Below are 11,771 nucleotides of genomic sequence, written 5' to 3' on the forward strand. Positions count from 1 at the left end.
TCCTGTGTGTGTTTTTGCTATGGCTGTGGTATGTATAACATGCCTGGGCACTGCCCCCATCTCCTCGCCCTCCCCCCTCCCCCTATCTCCAGGATTCAGTGGGAGCTCAGAGATTCCTTTTAAGGCAAAGACTCATCCGTGAGAAGGAGAGAATCGGGAAGCCAGGCTGGCAAGGGTTCGGCTCATTTAACCCTGTTCATGACTCTCCGGCATACTGAGAAGATGGCAAACTTGAGAAGTCTACGGAAGAGTTCATTCCCTGCCATGCTTTTTTGATTGCATCATGCCTGCCCCCACCCCCCCATTCAACTTTAGATACAGGATTATCCTAACAACCTGGAGGAGCTATAACATTCAGTAACCCCAAGCAAGAAGTCACATTTCACCTTGCAGCATGTTAGAACAGTAAAAAGCAGCTAAAGACAATTGCTGGTTGCTGCAGTTGGGGATGTAAGGAGGTTCAGGACCACCAGTGTAAGGAGCCGCAGGTACATGCAGACGCCTCGTACTTCTTGTCATTAGCTGCTTATGATACATTGAAACGCTTCGGTTAGTGACAGGTCCTTTGTAATGGAAAATCAACCTATTGTTTTTAAATAGAAGAGTGGTTGAAATACTGAAGTATAACCCGTTAGTCCTCATGCACACTGGACCCTTTTACAGCTGCTATTTTTGGATTCTGGCATTTTTTTCTACAGCCAGTAATCCCCCCCAGCATGTTATCCTATGTGTCCATGCACACATAGGCTTTAATCAGCGTTTTTTAGCTGGGGCATTTTCTGGCTGGAAAAAAACCCAGGACTAGTCGGTTCCAAGAGGAGTTTTTTTTAGCTGTAATAATGCTCTAACGCTGATAAAAGCTGAAAAACACTAAAAAAACACAGCTATCTGGCATTTATGAGCATTTTTGAGCGTGAACACTTTGTGGGAGTATAACTTTGCTAAAAACCGCTAATGTTGGAAAAACTCTAACAAGAAAAAAAAAAGCTGAATAAAGCTAATGCAAAAAAGCTAAGAAATGCAAAAAAAACCCCTCACATTTTTATTTCAGCATTCTACAGCTAAGGCTACTGGCGTTTTTATATCGTCCAGTGTGCATGAGACCTTAAGCCTGGGTTCACATATATGTAGTGCGGTATATCACATGTAATTCACACAGGAACCGCACCGCATTCCTGTACAAATCACATGTGATTTGTGTGCGGTGTGATTGGAGCCGTACATTTTGTATGGATCTAGTCGCACCGCACCCACACCAAAAACATGCAGGACCCTTTTTTGGTCCACATTAGAATTGGATCGCATGGGTATTCACACCTATGAGATCCGATTCTGCACATCGCACTGCGTTTTATGGACCGCTTTCAGGGTGTTGTTAACTTAACATACACACCCGCAGCGGTTCACGTGAATGGGGTGCGATTCTGATGCCGTGCAGAATGCGCATTGAAAACGCTGTGAATTCAGCACCGTATCAGTGTGAACCCAGCTAAAGTGGAACTTGAGGCAAGTATAAACAATACAAATGAATGCAGCTCTGGATTTATGAATACATCTTTGCATATATAGTGTTTAATGGAAGCAATGCACGTACCTTGATTCTGTTTATCAGCCTCACATAGTCCACCACACAGCAGAGCTCAGACTGAGGAGGGAGAAGCAGCACAAGGAGCCAATCCGTGTGCTTGCAAAGGACAGACCCAAAAACCTGGACTTTTTAGATACTTAGCAAGAGACAACCTCTATGGCCATATTAGTTTGTTTTCATGGAGTACTTCTATAAACATAGTCTTCATCAGAGTTGTCTTCATTGTACAGCATACAGAGTTCCAACTGGGGGGGGAAGCAGCAGCACAAGGCACAAATGTCCTGAGGTTCTGATAGAAGGAGAGAGCAGATTGGCAGAAATGAGCTCTTCAGTCTGCTGCTTCTCCTTTCACTATCCAGAGACAGGCAGGGGGTGTAGAGGAGACCTGTGAGTGTTACTGGACTGCAGCAGAAACAAATCCGGTCTCCTGCTCTGCCAGACAGGGCTGTGCTGTGTGTCAGAGATGTGTAAATATCAGGTCTAGGAAGGACAGAATTACAAATACTGTTCAGGTACAACAGATCCTGTTCATCATTATCATTATACAGGATTTATATGGCGCCAACAGTTTGCTCAGCGCTTTACAATATAACGGGAGACAGTACAGCAACAATACAGTTCAATACAAGAGGGATAGGAGGGCCTGATCCTGGGAGCTTACAATCTAGGAGATATTTTCTGCGTATTTTGCTGTTTGCCTGGCATTCAGCTTTAATACATTTCTGATTTTCCTTACAATGGCAATTAAATTGCGCATTTCCAGACATTTGTTATTATAACTACCTCTGTATTGGGAGAAACCTGGGGCTGCTGTTGCTGCTAGTTGCCTGACTCTCTGGCTGTAGTACTTTTAGTCTGAATACTTGTCCATGGTCATTAACACAGTTTGGCAGAGAATCAGCACAGCAGCCAGGTAACTAGCATTTTAATAAGGAGAGGGCAACAATGGCACAATGTGTTTACTGGGTTTCTTTGAGAAGAAAACAAAACAAATGTCTGTGTTCGACCCTTTCCAATACAACATAGTGGGCATGGAGCAGGAGCACCTGATGCTTCATGGCTTTTTTTATTTGTTTTTTTTTTCCTGGTTTATACCAACTGAGCAGTCTGAGTGTGGCCACACACAAGTGCTATTTAATTTATTCTTTGTGTGTGCCTTTCAGTATGTTGGAATGTCAGCTACAACATGAAAAACCCCGTGTAAAAATAGTGGGTGCAATGAAATCATTCAGAACTAAATGTTCTTGGGTGCCCGCTGTTGTAGCTGGAATGCATTGAGTCCCTGTTCACACCCGAGCAACACTGGCATGTTGTGTTTTAGTGTGTTGTTTTTGGAGCAGCACCATTCATTTGAATCGGCCTCCCTCCACTCCAGAAATATAATAAGCTTGTGTACCAAATTCTTGCACTGAGACCAGCATGTTTTGTAACAGGCATTGTTGCATGTTTTTCAGATGGAAAATTTAGCATCAAAATGTGTGATTGTTAACCACATTTGGGGTGCCATTAAAGCGGAGTTCCACTCAAAAAGGGAAGCGGAGTTCCACTCAAAAAGGGAAGTTTAAAGATTGGTCCCCCGCTCCACATTAAGGATTGGCACCTTTTGGGGAGCGGGGGAGAAGCAGGTACCTGAATTTGACAGGTACTCCCACTTCTGCTGTGATCGCCTAGGCAATTGGAAGCGGAAGTTGTCCTCCTACCCTCCCTCCCTGAAGTCTTGTGGAACACATAATAGGTCCCAGAAGACTACGGTGCCATTCAGAAAGCACAGCGCTACTCACGCATGCGCAGTAGGCACCCGGCTGTGATGCTGCAACCTGTCACAGCTGGGTGCCCACACTGAAAATGCTGGCGCCTGAAATACAGGACGGCCGGTGAAACGGGCTGCGGCGGGGGCAACGCGGGATTGTGGGACAGGTAAATGGCTGTTTTTTAAAAGTCAGCAGCTACAGTTTTTGTAGCTGCTGACTTTTATATTTTTACAGAGTGAGTGGAACTCCGCTTTATATTATAAATATAAAGGAAAAAAATGTTATGTATTTCCCCCATTGATAACCTTGCATTAAAGTGGGACTTTTTATATTCTAGAAAACCAAACATGTCTTTGATAAAATGACATTATTCAAGAGGTTGACGGCTGTTGAATTTACACAGTTTGAAAAAAAGCAGAATATTCTTCTGTTAGAAGGGGTTAATGTTACCTCTAGTTAGTAAAATGGTTAACCTGTTTTTTGTCTTTCCCACAGAAAATCAAAGGCTAAGCCAAATGGTAAGAAACCAGCCTCCGAAGAGAAGAAGTTGTACCTGGAGCCCGAGTACACCCGTGTCCGCGTCACAGACTTTGAATTTAAGCAACTAGTGGCATTACCGCAAGAGATCGACCTCAACGAGTGGATGGCCAGCAACAGTAGGTTTCATTTTCATAAGAAGGGTTGTGTGCGTGTATGAAGAAATAACACACAGAGGCCGATCAGATAGTGGGACAGTCCCATAGAGAAGCACTGTGGGAAACTGGAGAATTGCCAGCTAGATTTTAGTGTGAAAAAGCAAGAAAAATAATAAGCAATAAGATTGGTTTCCTTAACCACTTGCCCTCCTGAGGATTTACCTCTCTTCCTGACCAGGCCATTTTTTGCATTACGGCGCTGCGTTACTTTAACTGACGATGAAATTAAATTTATGTCCTTTTTTTTTCCTCACTAATCTTTCTTTTGGTGGTATTTGATCGCCTGTGTGTTTTTTAAATTTTTTACGCTATAAAAAAAAAAGACCGACAGTTTTGAGAAAGCAAAAAGTTAAAAATATTGTTTTTCTATTAACCCCTTGGTGCCGGCGCCTCCTGGCCCTTTAAGGGTTTCAGAGGCTGGGAGGCGGGGCGAGGTTTAGAGTCATATGACTGCCATGACACTTCGTCACGGCAGTCACATGATCGGGAAAGGTCCCGACTGAAAGAGGAGATCGGTACCTTTCCGCGAGTACTGGACATGTGTGCTGGGTTCACATGCGCTCTCAGCACATATCTTTTTTTAATAGAATGCAAATGTGCAGCCACTCGGCGTCTAGGCACAGACGCTGGGAAGCCGTACATTTGTGTTCGGCTGGCGCCAAGAGGTTAAACATGTCCAGTTAAAAAAAATTTAAAAATCAAATTTCATCATAAGTTTAGGCCAAAATGTATTCTGCGACATGTCTTTGCTAAAAAAAAAAAAAAAAAAATCCCAATATGTTTAAATTAATTGGTTTACGTGAAAGTTATAGCGTTTACAAATGGCGGTATATATGCTGGGATTTTTTTTTAAATGATTTTTACCCCTACCTGGAAATGCAAAATCACATATATATACATGAATTTGTGCACCCGTGCTGCCCTGTAGCAGTATATTTGCTGTAGGGCGGTCATTCTCATAAATACCCACAGTAGAGCAGTAGTAGCTTCTGACTTTTAATATAGGGACCCTTACATGTCCAGGTGTCCGGCCGATTTCCTTAATTGGCTTTGGGTGCAGGCGCCAACATATTAGCTAAGGGAAACCGGCAGTGAAGCCTTCTGGCTGCACAGCCGGTTTCCTACTGCGCATGCATAAGCGGCGCTGCACTTTGTGATTGGTCCCGCAGTCTTCTGGGACCTGTGATGTGCTCCAGAAGGCTGCGGGGGGAAGAAGGAGGGGCCGGAGATCGCCTGCTGCTCCCCAAAAAGTGTCTGGCAGTGGAGGGAGGATGCCAACAAGCAGAACTTTCTCTTTTGGGTGGAGTTCCGCTTTAAACAAGGGTTCACAAAGCCTATTTCTAAATGTAGATTATATAATGTTGTTCTTGTCTGTTTTTAGTTTATAATGTAGCTGTTTTTCCCTTTCAGTTACCACTTTCTTTAACCACATCAACCTTCAGTACAGCACCATCTCAGAGTTCTGCACAGGGGAGACTTGCCAGACTATGGCTGCCTGCAACACGTAAGTTTCAGCAATACAGATGGGATGGCTGCCCGCCTTAGGGGCTCTTTACTGCTCTTTATGTTCTTTTCACCAGCAGGCTATGGCAGTACTAGACCACACCGTACATACTCCTCAGCTGGACTGATCGCAATGATCTATAGTGCCCAGATAGGAGCCCAACTTTACTATTTTGTGCTTGGCTTCTCCATATGTCACATGCAGTCCTATGCCCGCAGAGACTGTCACATGACTGCACTAGTTACTGTCACTTCTCAAAATACTATATGCTTCTGTGACTGTTGTGATTGCACATTGAAAATGTTCTTATGAGCTGGAGAGTAAACTAGCAGAAGACAATCAGGGCTTACTGAATGCTGGCAGTAGTTACACTGAAATCTATAAAACTAAGCGGGGTGATTGATGCAAGCATACTAATTTGTAAATGCAACTTATTCCTCATTACAGACAGTACTACTGGTATGACGAGCGGGGGAAGAAGATAAAATGTACAGCCCCTCAGTATATTGACTTTGTTATGAGTTCTGTACAGAAATTGGTGACAGACGAGGATGTCTTCCCCACCAAATACGGTGAGTGATTACACAGGAGGTGAAATATGGTGTGAAGCCAATGATGGTCAGTTCTAAGTAAGAAACGCAAACACAATTCCCATAAATACATATAGATATGTTGTGCTACAGTGTGCATTTGCTAACAAGGAGCTTCCTGGTAGGAGGAGAGAATAGAGTAACAGTGAGAGGAGTTCCTATATCTGCTACTTCTCCTTTCACTGTCCAGTCTGGAGGAGGGACAGGCCCTAAAATGTCTTACTTAACTGCTGCAGATAAAATTAGGCCCCTTTCCTGCAAGGCACTACTGTACTGTGGGATGAGCTGTGTGCATTTTAAAACTGGGTGGACAAAAATGCAAACCCTTTAGCAGGCAAAGCCACTCCCATATATGTATTCAATCTCCCGTATTTGGCTGCTTTCCTGGGGATTAATTTAAATCATTGTTTCACCTTATTTATAAGTGCTTTATAGTAAGAATACCATACTGTAGGCTCCTTTGGGGTTGGCCATAAAGGATTATTGTTCAATTTTTCTGCAAAGGACTGTAGAATATGTACATATATATAGTCTCTAGAAAGAGAGACAATACTGCTACCTTTTGATTAAAGATGAATTCCAGGTATGGTATATTTTTACATAGGTCAAGCTGAGCGGCTGACCACCTCTGTTCACAATACAGCAGGCTTGGCCACTCAACACCTGAAGTAGTGGTGTCCACTATAGTGGTTTCCAGATTCCAGGGCTTCTGCCAGGTATGGCATATACCAAGCTGTACATAGCTGTAACTATGTAAAAATATGCCATGCTTGGAATTATTCTTTAAAGCTGAACTCCAGGAATCCAGCCACTTTTATAATGGTGCAGACACACTGAATTAAGTCCAACAAGATGCATATCACCTCATGGACTCATTTCTTTCATTTAGATCAGACAATTTTATGGCGCTCCCAGAGGATTCACTCTGGGGCTCTAAGAGGAGAGATGCTGTGTTCTCATACACAGTATCTCTGCCAACCCCCCTCTCTTGTCCATTCACAGAAGCCTTTGTATTATGTGAACTAATTCACAAACTGCAAAGTCTTCTGTGAATGGACAGCAGAGGGGAGAGGTGGGCACAACAGCTGCATGCAACTCTGCTGCTGAAGGAAACCGGGCACAAATGCCTAGTGCATTATCGTTTGCATTTTATTGATAGAGCAAATAAAAATATATACAGTGCTCAGCATTTTTTACTTGCAAAAATGTGCATTTATTATTTTTGGTCAAAAGGTGAACTATAAAAATGCTGAAGTGCAGAGCTAATATGTGATTGTTTGTGTTTGCATCATGGTGTTGGTTTCCAGTACTTTCTCCATTTTGTTTCACAGTGTGTCTTTCTGTTTATTCTGCAGGCAGGGAATTTCCAAGCTCTTTTGATGTCTTGGTGAAAAAGATCTGCAGATACCTATTTCATGTTGTTGCCCACATTTATTCAGCTCATTTCAAAGAGATCGTCGCCATGGAGCTACATGGACATTTAAACTCTCTGTTTATTCATTTCCTCCTGTTTGTGCGGGAGTTTAATCTACTGGACCCCAAGGAGACCGCCATCCTGGACGACCTGTCTGAAATGCTCTTCTCGGAGGACAGCAGGGAGGCAGCAGGGGCCACAGGAGGGGCACAGAACCATGTGAAGGAGAGATGAGTTCTCCACCACAATGTCCCGCTTCCTTTCCTTCCACTGCCCCCTCCCAGCGTGCCCTAACCCCTATAAAGAGCTGGCTAAGCTCCCAGCTCAAAGCACAGGGGAAACGGGGTTATAGGAATTGCGCTGCCAGTTTTGGAGGTGGGGGAGGGCCCTGCCTGCATTACCCCAGCCTGAAGGGGAGCAGACCTCGCTCTTATCTTTAGCAGGACGTTGCACCGAGTATCACCTTATTTTTATTTGTGTCTTGAGGTTTTTTTTTTTTTCGTTTTTTTTTCTTCTCCCCTTTTTCTTTTATGACCCCCCTTTCTTTTCTTTTCCACTCCTTTTTTCTTTTCCTTCTTTTTCTGACTCCTCCCTTTTTCTTTTTATGGGTGGCACTGCCGTTACTGGCTTAATTCTATTATCCTAATGAGAGAGAATATTTGCGTTTTTATTTTATTTTGCCGTGGCTTTGGAGGAATGTTTGAAGCACCTCAGTGGGTGGGGGGTGAGACCTGGGTGGGATGGACTGTCAGAATGGAGAAGAGGTCACATGTCATCCCTTGCTCTGGAATGGATTGAGACTCCTGTGTCACCACCCAATATGGTCATCGGCTTCCCCCCCCCTCACTCTTTTGGAGGAATGCTGGGTGCTCACCCCTAAATGGGGTGGAATAATAATGTTGGCTTCTTTTAGTTTATCTGTTAAATAATGATGATAATAATATTAATAATAAAACAGATTCTATCAGCTTGTGGAGTTGCTTCTGTTTTGTATGGAAACAGAAATGTGCCTTTGGAATCCCTGAAAGAACAAATGGTGTTTGATTGGTCTTTAGTCACCGCTACTATTGGCCATACGGAAGGTAACTGCCAGGCGATTTCCATCAGCTGCCGCCAACCGTTTCATTGTAGATTGGATTTCTCTGCTCCGTGGTTTGTGTATTTTGGTTGGACGTGTGTGTGTGTGTACAAGCCTTGGAGTGTTTGACTTTGAAGGGAGCCTGTCATATTTTGCCCATACAGGGCAAGTGTTTGTTTAAACCCCAATACAATTATACTCCTCTACAACTTCCTCCCATCTGCTGCGCCCTCCACAGCTGGCACCGAAATCTGAGGTGTCACCTGGTGTTGAAGGCTAAGAGGAGTCATGACCTTATCTTCGCAGTCATGTGACCGAACGATTGGCTGCTAGAACAAAACACTGGTACGGGAGAGGTCACATGTGGGGGGACACTGAATATGGTCACTGGCTGTGATGGTGACAGGAGCAATGGGGGAGGGCCCTTTACAAACACACTCTCACTTTGCTCTCAGTGACAGTATTGCTTTCAAATAAGATCAGAGTATGATTTCTGAGTTTATTGTGTCACTAAACATAGTTCTAGATTAACACCTTCCTGCCCAGCCCATAGCAGATTGATGGCCAGACGGGACACTCGCCACTGTGACTGGGCGTCATGTGACAGTCTGTCAAAATGAGTCAATCACGCGGCTGCAGCGCGATCTGTCACCGGCTGTGTCCACAGGACACAGCCGATGACATATCACTACACCGGCCCACGACCAATCACAACATATCACATGTCAATTGTATACAATGGATGGCTTCATGCCGTCCATTGTATACAATTATGTTGTTAGCTGTGACTGTTCAAGGCAGTCACATGATACAGACAGCGCCAATCACAGCCCATCTGTATCATGTGATCAGCTTTGCCCAATCACAGCTAATCACAACAAAAGGCTGAATGAATCGGTTTCATGCAGTAACAGTGATTGCAAATATCAATTAAATATATTGGTATTAGCAATCATAATGTGTTAAAAAAAAAAATCCTGATCACTTGTCCAGAGTAGTTCAATGCTACTATAGTATCATTGTAATGCTTTGGTCACAGTGCGCTGAAAATAAAATAGTAAAAATGAAAAAAATAATAGAAACATTTGTAAAAAAAAATACAAATTCAATTATTATTATTTTCACCAAAGAAATGTAGCAGAACACATTTTGACCTAAATTTATGAAGAAATGTTATTTATTTGCAAAATTTTATAACAGAAACGAAGAATAGTGCGGTTTTTTTTGTTTTTTCTTTTCAAAAGTTTAACCACCTTCTGCCCGCCCTATAGTACAATGACGGGCGCGAGGTGGTTCTCTCGTTCTGATAGGATGTCATATGACGTCCTACCATTCTCACTGCGCATGCTCGGCTCAGGGAGCATGCAGTGTGGCGATCGCCGGTGCACTGTGTCCCTCGGACACAGCGGATCACGGAAAGAGCCGAAGATGTCGACTCGGTCATGTGATCAGCTGTGTCCAATCACAGTTGATCACATGTAAACACGGAAATGCCGGTTATCTGCATTTCTCTCTTCTCGAGCTGTCACGCTGACAGCTCGACAGGAGAGGAGAGCCGGTAATCGGCTTTCTGCGGAGGGGACATGTACACTGATCATCAGGGCACGGATGATCAGTGTGGCCCAAGATGTGCCACCTGTCAGTGCCCATCAGTGCCACGTACTAGTGCCACATCAATTCCACATATCAGTGCATACCAGTGCACATCAATGCCGCATATCAGTGCCCATCTGAGCTGCCTTTCAATGTCACCCATCAGTGCCACCTATCAGTGCTGCCAATCAGCGCCAGTCAGTGTCGCCTATCAATGCGCATTAGTGCCGCCTAACAGTGCCAGTCAGTGCTGCCTATCAGTCCCATATATCAGTGTCATGTATCAGTGCTGCCTTTCAGTGCCCATCAGTGATGCCTGTCAACGCCCATCAGTGCAAACTACCAATGCCTCCTAATCAGTGCTACCTGTCAGTGTCCATCAGTGCAGCCTATCCGTGCCCATCAGTGCAGCCTCATTAGCGCATATCAGTGAAGGAGAAAAATCACCTATTTATAAAATTGTATAACAAAAACTAAGAAAAAACTTTTTTTTCCAAAATTTTCAGTGGTTTTTGGTTTGTTTAAGAAAAAATAAAAATCCCAGAGGTGATTAAATACCACCAAAAGAAAGCTCTATCTGTCTCAAAAAAAACGATAAAAATTTCATATGGCTACAGTGTTGCATGACCGTGCAATTGTCATTCAAAGTGTGACAGCGCTGAAAGCTGGAAATTGGCCTGGGCAGGAAGGGGGTATAAGTGCCCTGTAGGCTAGTGGTTAAGGTGTTTATTGTTTAGCAAAAAAATAAAAACTTGATGGTGAATAAATACCACCAAAAGAAAGCTCTATTTGTGTAAAAAAAAATTATAAAAATTTCATATGGGTACAATGTTGCATGACCGCACAATTGTCATTCAAAGTGTGACAGAGCTGAAAATTGGCCTGGGCAGGAAGGGGGGTATAAGTGCCTGGTATTGAAGTGGTTGAGTTCTTGGAGCAAATTCAGTGAGCATATTGGGAAAGTGAAACTCTGGTTTGTTAGGAGCAGCAAAAATAAGTTTGCCAACGGGGGAGTTCTGCACTTTATTCCAATAATTGTATGTAACAGGACACAGCCACCATACACCATGCAATGGAGGAAATGTACAGGTAGAACAACATACTTGAAGCATTTAGTTTGCCGGCTAATTTAAAATAGTCCGGTGTATATTACAGGCAATGGATCTATTTAAATTGTGTTGGGTTATATGCCGTTCTTAGAACATCTGCAAGCGGGAGTGATTCACTAAAACTTAACAAGCTGATGCTAGAAGCTGATTGGTTGCACAGCTGCACCAGATTATGTGAATACCAGTTTTAGTAAATCTCCCCCAAGTGTGTCTTCTACTTCATCCCAAGATTTTGACGTCAGAGATGGCATATGGAGTATTTGCTGAAGGTAATTCGAAAGCAAAAGCATTCAGCTTGAAACTACTTTTTTGCCAAGATTCTGAACTACATAGAACTGTCTTTAGGAAAATGCATTTGAATTCAGCAAATAAAGAACTAGACTGGGATTGTATCGCATGATTTAATAAAAGATATTTGAAGAATACTTAAACGCTTTTTTGTTTTAATT

General features: G+C 43.3%; 1 protein-coding gene across 3 annotated transcripts in view; it reads left to right on the forward strand.

Moving 5' to 3' along the window:
• MOB2 (MOB kinase activator 2) overlaps positions 1–8,509 on the forward strand; it is a 90,162-nt gene extending 81,653 nt beyond the window's left edge. For all 3 annotated transcript variants that reach the window (XM_089653527.1, XM_089653526.1, XM_089653525.1), the window contains exons 2-5: positions 3,835–3,995; positions 5,445–5,538; positions 5,986–6,110; positions 7,484–8,509. In XM_089653527.1, coding sequence (XP_089509653.1) covers positions 3,835–3,995; positions 5,445–5,538; positions 5,986–6,110; positions 7,484–7,776 — 673 coding nt within the window. In that variant the 3' untranslated portion in view covers positions 7,777–8,509. The remainder of the gene's footprint in view (positions 1–3,834; positions 3,996–5,444; positions 5,539–5,985; positions 6,111–7,483) is intronic.
• Positions 8,510–11,771: the final 3,262 nt, after the last annotated feature.

Source organism: Staurois parvus, unplaced genomic scaffold (genome assembly GCF_062004578.1).
Source record: "Staurois parvus isolate SC_StPar_1 unplaced genomic scaffold, SC_StPar_1.0 ptg000715l, whole genome shotgun sequence".
Classification (NCBI taxonomy): Eukaryota; Metazoa; Chordata; class Amphibia; order Anura; family Ranidae; genus Staurois; species Staurois parvus.